The sequence below is a fragment of the Hylaeus anthracinus genome, unplaced genomic scaffold, assembly GCF_026225885.1.
Source record: "Hylaeus anthracinus isolate JK02 unplaced genomic scaffold, UHH_iyHylAnth1.0_haploid 12002, whole genome shotgun sequence".
Taxonomy (NCBI): domain Eukaryota; kingdom Metazoa; phylum Arthropoda; class Insecta; order Hymenoptera; family Colletidae; genus Hylaeus; species Hylaeus anthracinus.
The window spans coordinates 12,930,800-12,947,554 of NW_026534349.1; the positions used below are offsets into that span (position 1 = coordinate 12,930,800).

General features: G+C 38.7%; 2 protein-coding genes across 7 annotated transcripts in view; both read right to left on the reverse strand.

Annotated features, from left to right (window-relative positions):
• The window catches only part of LOC128891815 (uncharacterized), a 168,423-nt gene that overhangs the window by 82,445 nt on the left and 69,223 nt on the right, over positions 1–16,755 (reverse strand). The window lies entirely within an intron of this gene.
• LOC128891804 (titin homolog) overlaps positions 1–16,755 on the reverse strand; it is a 59,946-nt gene that overhangs the window by 16,597 nt on the left and 26,594 nt on the right. Inside the window, exon 1 of one of the 6 annotated variants that reach the window (XM_054151624.1) lies at positions 8,802–10,993. The exons of the other annotated variants lie outside the window; for them this stretch is intronic. Within the exon in view, the coding sequence (XP_054007599.1) occupies positions 8,802–9,370 (569 nt within the window). The 5' untranslated portion in view covers positions 9,371–10,993. Of the gene's footprint in view, positions 1–8,801; positions 10,994–16,755 lie in introns of those variants that run through there. 6 annotated transcript variants of the gene reach the window in all.

Sequence of the window (16,755 nt, forward strand, 5' to 3'; positions counted from 1 at the left end):
TTAAAAAATCGTAAAAAACGAATTGCTCAAGTATTAATAATCACATGAACATTAATAGCGAATGTTTCATGTTCAGAATTTTCAACAAAGAATGTAAGCATTTTACAACTAAAGAATTGTTGGAAAGACCTTCTGGAGACTGGTTTGCTATTGATTGCAATTATATTGATAATACCCGTTCGTCTGTCGACGCATAGGACATAGATTATAGGTAATGCCAGGAAAAATAAATCGCCAAGAACGGGTTATGCTTGTTCGTCAAAGTGAGCAACCTATCTTTAATCGCGCGAAGTATATACTCTAGGGCAATGACTGACAACTTGCCGGTCTTTAGGTAAATTATTGCGGCTCCTCGTTACAATCAAATTATTTAAATCACATTTCCATTCAATTTCTTGTAGCTCAAATAAAATGTATGTTGAAAATAATTTTAAAGTAACTTTACCATAAAAATACGGGCTATACTGTACTATAGCTTAGGTAGCAAAAATAATCGAAACACACAAAGATAGAATGTTTGCTAAAATTGTAAATTGGAACAACGATGGGGGTAGAGGTCACCGCGAGCGACATAGTCCACGGAAAGGTCGATTTTAGTCGTGCCTATTATTATTAACATCGAATGGTTACGAGAGAGAAATACACTTGTTTCTTGTTCGAGTATATTGGAAAGGCTTTCACGATGGGGAAAAAGGTTTTGATCCTACAACTGTACATTGTCACACAAATTTAGTTTATTTCTATTATTATACATAGAAATTAATGTTGTGCCTATGCGAATTACTAAGAACATTAGAAAGGGTACACATATATTAATCGATTCACCGCTTCGCTCTCTATCTTCAAAGATATAGCAGTGTAGCTAAGAAATATAAATTTTTGTTTCACTGTTAAATGTCACAAGAATGATATAAATGCAAAAGCGATAATCAGAGTCCTTAATTATTAACAACGTTTTGAAATAAAGAATGTTACACATACATTAATTGATTCATCCCTCCACCCTCTATCTTCAAAGATATAGTACCGTGGCAAAGAAATATAAGTATCGATAGTTTTACTGTTAAATGTCACAAGAATTAAAAACCGCTAAAGCGATAATCAGATTCGTGACTAACGTCCTAGCTTGAGACTGATCCTGAGGTAAACCTAAAGATGATGAGAAATTGTTCAAATTTTCTGGAAATCAGGCACCAATAGAGACGCAAGCATACCAGGAGGGTAAGAAGACGAAGGAAGGAAACCTCTATGCAACTAAGGCTGGCGCTATTATTATTGACATCGAATGGTTACGAGAGAGCGTGTTCTCCCGCCCCGCTCGCGTTCCTCTCGACCTAATTCGCGGACGCTGACGATCGGAGGAGCGTTCTCGCCTGTTCGAGCTGTCCCTGAGCACCAAGGACGCTCTCGAGCGCGTTGGTGAACCACGCAGAGGTTACACCAAAGTCTCCTCGAGACCGAGTAGAGTTTGGTTTTATCCTTAAAAGGATCATTGTTGTCCTCGAGAATAGATTTTTCCATGCTTTCCTTGTGACTAATAAGCTCCTAGTTTGGGGGAAAACTCACAAGAACAATAAATTAGAGACTATAGAAAAAAAAGAAAATGAATTTTAGATAACCTTTTAACCCTTTCGCAGCTGCTGGGACATATGTGTCCTAATAATTTGTGACTCGAGAGTATATTTTATTTATAATTAGCTGAAATAAAAATGAATGACAAAGATCCAGCAAAACACTTTAAGTAATAAATCTTTCGATTTAAGACTTAAGGAATGTAACAATTGACAAAACGTATTCGATTAATGGTGAAATCAAAAGCCACTGTGAAGGGGTTAACCTGCAACAGGTAACGTCATGTTTGCGACAATTGACCAACATATGTGCGTTCATAACACTTAAAGGGTTAAGTCTGTTTTTCTCTACTTAAAACTACGTATTTTAAGCCGATATTCTGGTAAATTCAATTTTGACGAAATTTACCACTAATATTCAAAACCGTGAAGCTTGTCACACGTATTATAAAAATTCCGAACATCATACCATAAACAGTGGTTCGAAGAATAAAAAGATTGCTTAACTTTTGTTTTTTAAACGGCGATGGAGCACAGAATCAAGGACGCTAACGTACCGTTTTGCTTCCTCGCGTCTAATGCAATCATAAGTATTTTTTTAGAGCTTAGTATGCTGTATTAATTAGAGAATAAAATCTCTGTTGGGTAGCGTTAAGGATCCCTTTTCTATTATTTTTCTAATTATAAATAAATACCATTCTTCCTACGTAATCGTTCTTGTACCCCAGTTCGCCTAGTTAGATTTATATTTTTTATTGGAACTGGAACGAATGATGAAACAATCACAGACGACTCTTCATTCGAATAAGAAATCATTAAACTGCGAATGTTTATGCAAATTTCTTTTTATACAGATACACATAAAGAACCGAAATTTGATCGAAAATGTGTTTTAATTTCTATAGATTGTAACATTCATTTTATTGTTGGCGTTTCGTACATTCTTGCATTTATGCAAATTCTCGTACATTTTTCCATAATTCCACTCTGCCATGAATGCATAAACATCCGCACGTGTACATCACAAATAAAACCAACGCGTAGCCGTTCATTCGTGACGTTTATTCGATCAAACAATAAAGCTTGTATTTATTCACCGTGAAATATTAGACGTAGAAATTAATTCTGTGTCTCTGTATTCGTTAATTTATAACTATCAACAAGATATACTCACTCGTAGCTATTTCTACTTAAACTATAGTTACAAAAAAATAAGTAAATAATAAATGATTGAATATAAAGGCATAAAATTAATTTCCACGCCCAATCTTTCATTCTGCAGATAAAATTTCAATTTTTATTCAATAAGCAATAAACAGTTATTTATCATTCTGATATGGTTTTTGCCCATCTTTGCCCGCACAGATATTTTTAATCGGTCAATATTTTACCGGTTATAATTATCGATAAATAGAATGGATTGTCGAAACTTTGAAAAAACATGAAAGTTGAGATGTACAACGACTTGAATTTTAGATGATAACATGACAAGGCTGATTGCATTTGCCCGAACCGAGCCGGTCGTTTCGTCCTTGGCCGCGAAGGCCTTTCTCGGACGCCGTTGTATCGGTCAGAGGTTGAATTAGGTTAATAAAACGATCGCTGGCACACCATTTTGTTAAAATTTCATCACACATTTCCGTGATTCAGCGCGTACAAGTAATACGGGGGGCAAATGTTCGTGTCGACTTCCATCGACCTCGGCGATTTATGATGAATCGATAAATGCAGAATTTAAAAAAAAAAAAAAGAAGGAAAAAAAATTTCTCCGATTCTCCGTGGTACTCTTAATCAACGACTTGTGCAAATATTTCGTAACACTGTGTAGTATCACACTGTATTGCGAACCACGCACAGATACAGACGTGAAAAACATTCGAATATCGTGCCATGTTTGTGAAAAAGTAGTCCGTGTAGCCTCTTCGTTAATTCTCCATAATAAATGAAGTCTTCCTTAAATTTCGTCATGGGCAAAAGTCGATTTCGTCTTGTACAATCAACCGCAAGAATCGCGCGAAACGTATTGAAAGTATACGATTGGAAGTATTCAAATTTTTGGGACCTGAAAAGGATTTCAGATTTTTTAGTAGTAATTTACTCTGTATTATTCAGAATTTCCATAAGTTTAGAGCTAGCTCGGAACTATGGAAATGGTACTATAATGGTTCGAATTGGAGTTTTAAAATTTCTATAGTTTGCCATTTAAAGTGTTATTAAATGTTGATAATTAACGTACTGTTAATTTGGAAATCTGAACTTTAAAGTTAAATTTCCAGAACTTGAGGTGTGTTGTATGTATATAGGCTAATGCTAAACTCCTCCGACTATCAATTGGTGAAATCTGAGTCTATTACTGTAATAAATACATTATCAAAATCACAGTAGAATTTTGAATATTTAGTTCCAAGTTTTTCGAATACTTTCGCGAGCTACTGTATGAATACACGGTGGAAAAGCGTTTATCTAGCCGCAAACCGAATCGTCATCAATTTCGAAGGATAACAAGGTGAACGGACTTGAGTGTATTCGAGAAATCAGCGTCGATAACGATCGATGGATTCATTAATACCGTGAAATTTAAAAACTGTTAGACGCAACAATTGACCTGTACATAATACGGGAGAAATTCCAATAAACAAAAAAAATCGAGTATAAATGTTAACGTGTACTCTTGAGACATTAATAAGTATATCTACAATACCCTATGCAAAAATTCCTTGTGAATAAAGAAAAAAAAGCCAGAAGAGTATTCGACAAATTTTTCACTAAAAATAAATTATGAATGATCCTGAAATATTAATAATTATGTGTGAAATAACCCGTGACAATTCTGTCTTTATGAATCTAAAGAAAAAAAAAATCACCAAATACCTGAAGATCGACGCTCTAGACTAGAATAGCCCCGTAAAAAGATTGCATTTGCCTTCAATAAGTGAAGAGGGTATGGTTAGTAACCCTACCCGGTGGGGTCAGTGGGATTCAAGAGGATGGCCCCGGCAATAAAAATGATTCGCCCGCGTTGGAATTCTTGAAACCAGTCACGTGTTCCCTTCAACGGAGGACCACGATGCAAATGCTTCTTCGGTCAAACCTTGGACGTCCAAGGATGTGCAGAGGAACCAACGAGGATAGCTGTGAAACTCGTCCCGATTCTGCGCTTTTTCCACGTAAGATCACGCGGCGTTCTACGAGAAACGACGACTATATCACAAGGTGGAATGACGAAAGGAGGACGGTCGATTCTCGGCTCGAGGTCGACCGTAGGTCAAATCGCTGTCGCGGAGACGACCCTGGTCGACTGTTTCTGCACCAAAGATGGCCGAGTCGTCCATGATTGTTTTCTGGTCCTTTCCAGACAACCAATTTTCGTCAATTTACGCGACGCAATTTCATCGGAGTCGTCCTGCGAAAGGACGGCGCGATTAAAACGGGCCATCCGTCTCGACTATAGAGATTTCTCTTGCAATTCAAAAAATTGTTATGCACACTCTCTGGGTAAATTATTGCTCGAGGGGAATCCGAACGATTTTTATTAAAGGACTTTTCCAGAATTTCGTGGTAGAAATTATAATGGTAATTTTGTGTATAGCGAGAACAATTTATGTATACTTTATTCGTCGATGTTTTTTAATAGGCTAGAAATATACTTTCCAGACTCAAAGGTAACAAATATTGTGTTCTAGTGGAGTAGAAAAATTAAATGCAAAAGTAAACACAAATAAGTAATTCTTCGTATCCAGAGTTTGTTGTTCACAAGCATTCACATGTTTGTTAATTTTATTCAAATCATTTTCTTAATGATATTTATTTTATTGAAATATAGGTTCGCTTGCAAATTATTAGATGCATTAGGATTGTGAAGTAAAATTTGTCAAATGTAAATTAGTTAAATAAAAGAAGATGAAACTTTTCAATTATAGCAGAATGTTCTCAACGTTAAAACTACCATTATAATTTAAAATTGCCTCAAACATCAAGACTAACAAAAAATAATTTATAAATCTTATAAATGAAGTAGACAGTGTTAAATATGTCTTGCCTTACTGTACCACTATTTAAAATAAAAAAGAACTCAAGACTATCGCCTGTTTCTATTGAATTGAGTATGTAGAATGTCATCGTTGAGAAGTTATAATTTATTTTTAGCTAAACTAGGCGAAGCAAAAGAAATAACTTAATACTGGCAGCTATGGAGGAAGTAGATAATATGCACTTTCGCTGGTATTAGATTTCGAATTTACTACGTATAATAGCAGATTATTATACTATACCAGGGTACATATTTCGAATTATAACACAAGCGATAACGTATATCATACTTCTCAACATCGATAACAAAGATATTTCTTATTGTTTCACTAAGCAACGAACCCTTTTTTAATCGACTTCGAAAAGGAGGAGGTTACTCAATTCGACATGTTTTTTATTTTTTTTTTATATTCTTGGATCCTTGCTTGAATAATTTCAAATATATTAGGTAGAGTGGAAAATAACGTCGTTTCTTTTACATTAAATTCAAAGAAATTTTTAATAAATTTCTATTTTTAATCAATTACGTAATCGCCTTTGTTATCAACAGCCTTTTGCCATTTAGTGTGCAAATTTTCAATGCCATATCGACAAAAATCAACGAGCTGATGAGTGATAAACAAGTATTTAAAATTGCACAAACGACATTACTTTCCAGTACACCTAATATCTAATACAGGATGAAGAATAACAAAAATTTCCAAATTGGTCTTAAAATTAATAAGGAGTATTAAAATAAAAAACCAATAAAGAAATTTAAAATGAACAATAATAAAATAAATAATTTCAAATCGTATTGGAAATCCACTTGCTTCTATTTGAAGTACAGAACAAAGTATTAAATACATAACTTAAACTATATCTACAGGATCAAGAATAATAAAAATGTTCTGGTTTGATTTTAAAACCAATAAGGAGTATTTAATTATCCTTAGTCATAATGCTATACTAAAAGTCTACTTGCTTCTATTCGAAGTACGGAAAAAAAATGTATGTGAGGAAATAAATTGGTATTTAAGTGCAAAGGAGATATAAATCACAAAACGACGAACGCACAGAGAACCGGGTCCAAGCAGATATAAATTATCTGGTTGAAAAAACAAAATTGCTTTTATCAATTGGTTGATTGCAATGTGGGAAGACTGAAATCCTGAAGATATACAGTGTAATCAAAATGGATGGAACAAGATGTTTGAAAAGGCGTTTAGAACGAAAGTAAACGTTGAAGAAGAATTATCTGCACGTGCGTCGTAGGAAGATAAAGACGCAGGATCTCATTGGTCGAACTAGCGCGGTAGGCGAGAGTATTCCCAGAAAGACGTTCCTCCGCATCAAAGACGCGTTCTCCAATTCACCAGTGTTTCACTTACTCAGGAAAATTTTATTTAACGCGATAACCTAGCCTCATGCACGTTGTACTTGCAATTCACCCATTCGAAATCAAGTAAAAAATGCATTGCAGCGAGTCATTATAGTAAAAAAAAAATAACGAATAAAAGATTGTGCTATGGTTTAATACGTTACTTTTCTGGGGGTGTACAATCGTGGTGTAAGTTAATTATTTCTGTTGCTGCTTACACTATTACGATTTTTAAACAAAATTAATTTCATCCGATATCTGATACCTTCTGAATCGTATTTCTAAACAAAATTTAACGAAACTACTTTCTAGTGACTGATATTCAAGGTGAATATATAGGTAATATAAGGTTCATAATACAGATCAGATTGAAGACTTAGGAAGTTGGTAATTTACTGTACCAAAATGACGAGTAAGTATATCTGTATAAATTAGAGTTATAAATGATTGAATATAGAGACACAGAATTAATTTCTACACCTAATATATTAATTATTAACAAATTTAATTAAATACATGTTCCATCTATGATTTTAATGGTAACTTTTACCCTCTGATCATGAATATCAGCCACTACAAAAAGATATGCATATTCTTCAATGCTCTATTCATATGCAAAATTTCATTAAAAAAAAAAAAAGCCGGCGTGTTACAGTTGAGTGATATTCCTCGTAACTGTAATCATGTAATAACTGTTTTGTCCATGTAAAAAATGATGTAACCTTCATTGCCACTGCTTATGCGGTATGAATTTGTGTTTCATAATTGAGAATGAGAATCAAATTTCTAATTAGTAGCATCGTCTGAAATTGTTAACGCGATACCAACAATTTTATTCAGTTTCATGCGTGATTTCGTTACGAGGTCGAAGCAACACGTGACCTTGAAACGTGGCCGAAGAAGACCTTGGAACCAAAAGACCCGAAGAAGAAATCGTGAAAATACGAGCCATCGAGTTTCACCACGGTACTACAGTTTCTGTTGCGCACACTATCCGAGAAACGAGCGAGACTTTCGAATGATCCGCGATTGTGGATCAATGCTCCGTTCCTACCAGAGGTCGCGCTAAAGGTCTTCGGTGGTTGTCGGTCGTCGCGCAAACCAAACGTATCGTAACCACAAGTGTTACCGTTTTAAACGGCCAATTTATTGTTTATTGAGGTAATTGATTGTCAGCGCGAGATAACAATACTGCTATCGTAAAGCTGCGTGATTATGCTTACCGAATACTCGATAATTATCGAATACTACGATTATTGAATAATCAACCACAATTGGTTCCGAAAGATAACAAGTAATCGATTTGCGATTGCGGACTACAAATGAAGGTTACGATCGACGATCAACCTGTCAATTGTGAAAGATTATTACAAAAGTAATCGCAGTACCATTTTGTCTGTTGCAAGAGATGTGGAAACAATGTAATCAGTGTCAGAAAAATTCTAAAGTTTTCCAGTGTATCTCCAACACTATCCATCGCTAATCCGACCAGAGCGGTCGTTTCGTAGAGGACGAAAACGATACACCGCGTAAACACGCACGGGTGACTAATAATACGGATTACCTTCGTTCCTAGACGAGCATATCAATAATACGTGTATACGTTCAAACTGTTTTATACGACCCCTCGAATCCCAAGAAACAAAACAAACCACGCTTCCGAGTTCCCCGTATCCAACCGCGATCGTGCCATGTCATATCGTTAAACAAAAGAAGTGTTCGTTGCGAGAGATAGCGTAGGAAAGGAGATAGAAATTCTTATCGCTTCCGGTACCAGATTCGTCTTGGAATTCCTCCATCGGAAACGTAACGATCCGTGTACCGTGGTTAAAACGACTCACCGTGGCGCGGGTTTGAGACCGAGGGCAAGCAGCACGTCCATGCCCGCCATCTTTTGCTCTTGGTTCACTTGATTGCCGCCGCTCTTGGCACGTTGTTGGTGTTGGTGCTGCTGCTGCTGCCGCCTTTCCGTGGCCGGCTGATGGTGCTGCTGCTTACTGTCGGCCAGTCCGTTGTTGCCGGTCACTTTCTGTCCGGTTAGCATTTTCGCATGGGTGACCTTGAGGAGGGAGCGCTTCGCGTCCTCGACCAGCATCTTGGTGACCGGCTGCACGTTCACCGGCACGCCGATCGTCGGTACAGCGCCACGACGCAGCCTACTGCGCACAGGAAGACCGAGCACAAGGTGCTCCATATCCTTCTCGTAGGAATCGTTGGTGAAGTGGAGGGAGCATATGCGCGCCGTTTTTATGTTGAACGGTATGTCGCCATTCGAGAGGGGCACGCGACCGCACGCGCGCACCCATCGCGAGCGCACTTCCGGTATCTGGGGGAATCGATGGTAGCGGATACGACGACCGCGGGTTCTACGATGACTGTTGCGGCACGTAGCCACGGCGCACTGCGGCATCCTAACCTCTGAATCCGTTGTCTCCTTCCTATCGAACACACGCACACGCACACGCACACTCAAGCCAATAAGCGATAACGTCCCTCTACGACATCCTCGATGATACCGCTTGGTAATTCTATCGTTGCCGATTCCTCTTCATAATTCCACCGCTGACGCACTCACGTTATTCATCGCCGACGAGATACTAAACTGTTCTTTGGATGGCGTAAGCGTATTCTTCGCCCCGGTAAGCAGTCTTCGATTAAACCAGACGCGTCCCAGGCGCAACGACGTATCTCCACCTCGACTTGTATTTTCTCTACGGCGAACGACAGCCGAAACCTATTTTCTTGGTCGCGATACTCGGCGGCAGGTTCGTTTACTTTGGTAGCAAACGCGTGACTAGATGCTTTTCGCCGGGTCGGCTTGCAGGACCATGGGTGACACTTTGATACTCAAAACAGGCGCACGTGGGTGGTACATGGAGGACGCACACAGTTGCGCGGCGGCAAAAACTGGAAACTGTAGATCCACCAGGGTGTTCGATCGCCCTCTTTCGGATCCTCTCGATTTTTTCCTTTTTCTTTTACGTGCGAGACACGTGCGTGGTACGAGCCGAGGAGAAACAAGAGAATTCCTCGTATCTTAAAGGGCGAGCCTCGCCAACGGAAGAGGTTTAATATCAGCGATATCGCGATGGAGCGATACGTGAGAATCTACGAGACGAGTCGCGCGACGGAAGCACTCTTGCGTACTCTCGATGACCGCGGGAGGTCGAAAGGGCATCGGTACCGCCCTGCGTGCGACGCCCTGCGAACTGTGGGCTAGCGATGTAGAAGGGGACCGGCAGGCACACCAAAGAGCGAAAGAGACGCCGTAACAGTCTGGAGGTGGGAGGGAAGCACAGCGACGAAGTCTGGAAAAACGATGTGTGCGTGGGCCTCCCGGCAGACGCCACCACTTTCTCGCGACTCAAATTCAAAACGTCACACGTACACACGCGCCTCGTATAAATCGACCGTCCGTCGCGCACACCCGTGACAGGGAAGGTGGGGGGTTGTAAATTAGAGAGCAACAGCGGGACGGGTCGGAAACGCCGTGTCGCACGCGTCTTTTTCTGCAAACACGTGCGAAAGACGGGGTTCCGCGGTGTCGGCGAAAGGTGTCGCCCCGTGTACTTTTCTCCGTTCGCGACGATCAGCCGCTCTGTGCGCGATCGTTGACGTTGATTGGTAGGCGGACCGTCAAGATGGCGACGGATGACGGTGGCCGTGGTGACGATCGTCGACGAACGTACACGAAAATCGCCGAACGACGGACGCACGACTCGTGGTAGTCACGAGAGAGTCTCACCAAAGGGGCAGCGTTTCTCGCGACCCACGAAAACACGGAAACGCGTCGTTATATCGCCCCGGGAACAGTTCCAACGGTTAAATAGAAATGGTAACCACCGTGTACGCGATGTATCGTTACAAAGGGAACCGTTTATATGTGTATACCGCGCGTGCTAGACAGCGTGCTAACTACTGCACGCGCGCTGCTTCTCCTCCGGACTGGACGATCGGGTCCGGCCGTGGAACAAGAGACAGCCAGTGGCAGCTGCGTGTGCCTCCTCGTGTCTGCGTGAAACCGGTGAACCAATGATCGTGCTCTGGTGTCGTCGCGGCAGGGATGACGGAGAATCGTGGAGGGGGCAGGGTTGGAAAGGAAGAGAGACCAGGGAGACAGGGAAAAAGAGGGAGGAGGTCACCGCTACCGACTAGGGTCCTTCAGGGGTTCGCCACCCCTCGAAGCCACGCGGTCCTCCTCGCCTCTGTTATCCGGTATAACCAACCGCTACCGATCTCCTCTCTCCTCGCCACCCCTAGCTTCTCTCCTTCGGTCACGTTGCGCTTTCTCGACCTGGTCCTCGCCAGGGCGTTAGATTACGCGCTCTTTTTCTCTTCATCCCCACGAACACGACTCTCGCTTTGTCTACGAACGCGCTCGAACCCGCCGCCCGACCATCGCGCGTCGCCTAAACACGCGTTAAAGAGAACTCTCGCAATTTTCGTCGTTCTACCTCCACTCGGAGGAACCATGCTCGAGGAAGAAATATACGCCTGCTCGCAAGGGCGATAGTTTTAACAACGCTAAACCTACCACGAGTTTTCAATTTAGTACCACGTCAAATATTTTTCTATCCAATTCGAAAGTTTTTTCGAACAACGACACCTGTTGTAAATTATAATTATTAGACTAGCGATGAGAATGAAATTTTATTAGCGAGTGTTTTCAGTTACTTGAAAAGGTACCGTTTAAAATCAAATATTGTTTAGAAAGAACAGAATGTACAAGAAATGAGATGACGATATTTTTGATTCTTTTTGAGAAACGAGTACACGAATCAGACTTGTATTTACAAGAGAAGAGCACACGACTTGTAGCTATTGGAACGTAATGTGCGAAACCTCATCAAGTCCTAAGGGTTAATTTATACATACAACTCTTGTTGCAACCCCGATGAAAATTGCGCAACGTATCGTTTTGTGACGATAATGCCCCGACGAAATGTAACGTCCGATGGGAGAACATTTCTAAAAATAGACAAAACGGAGACGTTCGATTTCAGTGCAGAGCATTCAAGATGGAGCCTCCGATCGAACTCCCTTAATGCGTAATAATTCAGCACTTGGTTGTGTATTTTCCCTATTCCAAATAATTTAGTCATCCAAGATATAAATATAGTATTCTATGGTATAATAGCAAAACTGGTCAAATGATTCCTAATATGAACTTCGGTGACCCTAATATGAACAATTTCCTTTGATAATTTAGAAATACTTTCTGTAATAGACCAACTCGGATAAGGCTGATTTTTGTTGCTACATTTGAAAAATATTTTTCGACGCATAGTTTAGGTTTCAGTCATTGTCAACTGGTTCTCTAGAATGACCTTTCCTTCTAGAAAGGCGTTATTAATATACCAAATACACTAACTGAACAACAAAATATCTATAAACATTTCCAAAGACAAATTTTAAATGTTACTGGATGGACATCAGCCGTATCTGATTGTGAGTTAATGAAAACTCCAAATAATGTTGAACACGCCACATTTTTCGAGCAAACCAGTAGTTGTAATGCGAGGTTAAAATTCGCGGTTAATAACAAGCGAAGATAATAATCGTGTAAATTTCAACACAGAAAGAAAGACGCTGAAACGTTTAACGCCCTGGCGAACATGGCGGAAGTCGCCGCGTGGCCAAATGGCGACGGCGGAGAACAAAGAGTCTCGGTCTTGCACGCGTTACGGAATTTCCCATAACTAGACGCAATGAAATAGCAAAAAAAATTTGCAAATAACATGCGTGAAACAATGGGTCGTTACTTTGATAGTATTTTAAGCTCTTGATAATTAGCGTGTATTGTTCCATATAATTGTGGTAAATTTCACTTTCTTCTTTATAAGTATCGCTGCACTTGGTGAATAAGTTAGTTAATTCAATCTGAAAATAGTAATGCACCGTGGTTCGTTATATTTTCTTCGGATTACGACATCTGAAGCTAACTAGTTCGTCATTATTCGCTATGACCCCGGCAAAGAGAAATATAAAGTTGTCGGGGTAACAAGATGTAGTAATTAATGTTGTTAAATATTCGTTAATCTGAATATCGATAATTAAGGCTTTGAAGGTGTCGCAGAATATTTTGAATCGAGCGCTAGAATCTAAAAATTTCGTGCAACTATTTGCCTTCAATGTTCTTCGATTAGATTGAAATTAATTTTCTTTATCAAGGATATTTTACAGAATTTACGCACATAGTATTTTTATAGGGACTTTTCATAACTATTATTTAGCCATTTATTCTTTAGTGGGAGTATTAATTATATGAGTGGTCTATAAATAACCAAGAAGTAATTTCTTTTTTGAACAGAATATTTTTCATGCTTTATCAAAAATGTCTTGTTCTTACAACGAAAGAAAACACGAAGTACTTGATTAAAGTTAAATACTATGGTCAATTGTAAAATCAGACAATAAACGACCACAAATGGTTTATTTCGATGTAGGCAAATAAAGTAATCCATTGAAAAATGGCCAATGGCGCATTTGGCGGTATTCCACGGGCAGCCATTGGCATTTAGAAGGAATTCTACTGCGTCTCGTTGGAGACACTACTTCTCCCCTATTGCCGCTAATCAGGTTCTCATGGCATCTTATGTGGCACAAAGGAAGGAGAACTTGACCCCGTTCGATCGTAACCGAACCGAAACTGTATTGCCGTGCACGATCAATAAGTCAAGCTAATTGTCCGAATGGAAGAAAATTCCATAAACTGACCAAAGATTACGCCAAATCATCGTAATCAAGATTGGTTTGGAGTACAAGAATGCGAATACAACGAGACTGAAGCAGGTGTATTTATTTAAGAAGATGGTGGCGTAGCAGGGCCACCCTTTGGCACGAAGCGAAAGCGACGAAAAAAAAGGGTGGAGATCCCTGGCATCGAGCGAGGAGTCACAAGGGCTGCTGGCACTCGACTACCCTCATCGTTTGCAACACCTTAAATACTTCATACAACGCTACGTTCATTTCGAAAATTACTCGTATAGCTGCTACATTAACGTTCAATTTCGATATTGCCCATTGGCGAACGTTTCTGCATTTCTAAAATTGTATTCTATTCAAAAACAATATATAGAATTTATTGTGATATTTATCAATATTTATTCATTATTCAATGTCCTCTTAAACATTTTATTTCTATCGTTCATTAAGTTTTGTGGTCCTCCCAGATGATAAATAATCATTGAACTGTATGAGACAATAAATTGAAATATATAAGTAAATAATTAAAAGACCAAAAATCATAATAAATATTTTTCGTTCGCTTTTATGCAAGTATTTTTCCAATTTCGTTTCTCAGACTTTATACCTACGCGGCACGATAGAAAAGTCTATTTACAATATCGTTATAAACTTCCTCGAAAACATGGATTTTTCAAATAATTTGTTTTCGTCGACATGGAGCACGGTTATGCACTCCATAATTAATCTGCTTATTCAAATATTTAAGGCGGGTATGCGAAATATTGAATTAATGCACGAATGAATTTATAGAGAATTAAAATTCGCTAATGTTACTCAGAAAAGTAAACTAAAGCAGGGCGCGTTAATGAAATACCACGTTACCAGTGAAGCGTTAAATATCGACGATTTCATGCTACTTCTAATACTTTGTGTGACATAACGTACAATTTATGCGTTATAATGCTGCATAAATATTTATTTTTCCCATTACTGATCTCTAATCGAGAAATGAATATTTTAACAGAAATCAAAATTGCAGTTAAAATATAAGCAAATAAACAACATGGAAAGCCGGTACAAGTGTTATTATTTAGAATTATAAAGCATTCTTTGTTTATTATTCTAAATAATAATGTTTTATTCTAAATTGTGATGGATGATTGAATAATTGCAATTCTAAATAATAATATTTTTCTGCTGACTACCTATGTTGTTTATTTAATTTTCCAACTCATAAGCATCGAATGCAATTTCATTTCGTTAAGACTTTAATCTATCTAGTAGTTATCTAGTAATTATCTAGTAACTATCTAGTAATTATGCCTACCAAGACTCTATTGAAGAGCAAGTTTGATCGCACGAAATATAGATTTCCACGGTACATGATATTGCCGATAAGGAACTAGTCTGTGAATGATCCTCGAGGGCGGACGCAACAAATTAACAGTCTGCTCCAGCAATATTCTGTTCGCCACGTCGGCCATTTTGGTTTGATAATCGAAAGACACGCGTACCAGATAATGAACGTTCCTTCGTGTATTAGTGCGATTAATGGTTTCTAATTGTTTTATTAGTAGTTCAGTAGTCGGCAGATCTCTTGAGTCAGTGTCAGATAAACTGTAAGTAAACGGTTGGTATCGTGTGTTTAGACTGATTCATGTTTTCGTCGTAATGGTTTTCATTATTTGGAACCCATTCGAAGTCAGGCTCAAAAACAGCACTTCGAAATTATGACTTCTTTACACATGTGTCATTAAGTAGGAACATAGCAGGTGTATTTTCTTTTCGAAAGAAAGTCATTGTTCGTTTGAGATACTAAAGTGACCCTGATATTGTCTCTTTATATACTTTATAATTAACAAATAAACAAACTTTATTTTTCTAAGTCATTTGTATGAAGAACAATTTGACCAATTGTATGAATTGAACAATTGTATGATCAAAACTTGTATGAAGAATTTCTTCGTGAAATCCAGATACTTGTTTGAAAAAGAAATGTTATGTTTTTTTATTTCAAATAAACGTTGTGGTCACGAAGATATTGATTGAAGCGAGTGATTTATTTCATGTAACACCGAATAACGCTATGCTAATGACATTATGAGCTCAATTTCTAGTTGCTTGAGTGTTCAATAAAACATATAATAAAAAGGGGAAAACAATTCACCGGATAGTTTCTGTACAATAAATTTCTGAAAACATCTTTCTTTTTGGGGTCGCAATAATGTCGCGCACCTTTAAGGGGAGAAGACATCTTGGACTCGTGAAAATCATAGTTACATTCAACAATTTTTATTTACATGCATTTGAACAGTAAAAAAAATGTTTAGATTTTTTAAATAAAGCTATTATACCCTATAAAACCTGAAATAAAATGCCAAGTATTTTTGTTTTCTTCATGATACAGTGTATCGGTGTTAGCATCGTTATTCTATTTAAAGAATCAATTATAAATTTATAATAAATTATAATTAAATTATAATTAATAAATTGATACAAAGAATAAATTAAAAATTATTCTTTTCTTACTCAGAACATGTATAATAAACCCAAACAAACGAATCCTTTATTGATTAAACTATTTTCAAACAAACATTCTTAAATATAGCATGATTTTCACGCGTTCAAGATGGCTTCCCGCCATCGACTCTTTCATTTCCCATTAGCACTCAAAGCAACGATTGCCGAACAATGTGTCGGTTAATTGGTAAGTTTACCTTACTGGTCGTTATATCTGCCGCGCGATAGAAATAATCCCCCGTTTCGTCATCGAGCGCAAAAACAAAAGGTCTTTTAATAAGGTACGAAGCGTAGATGCTCCAGTTCCAAGGCAAACGCTCGGCAACGCAACAACTTCCCATCACGGTGAGGATCTTTTCCCCTTTGCGATATCGTATAACCAGCGCGACGAGCGTCGAAGTATCTCCCCCACGTTCTCGACGCTCTTTCTCTCCCCCTTCCCTGCCAGCCCTCCCTACGTAAACCCTCCACCGCCGGGGGGCCGACGAAACGATTTTCTCAGAACGCTTCTGCGGAAACTGAGGGCGTTCTGGTACCAGAAGCGGCAGCAGCAACCTCCTAACAGAAACATCTTCGCGGAGATTCTCG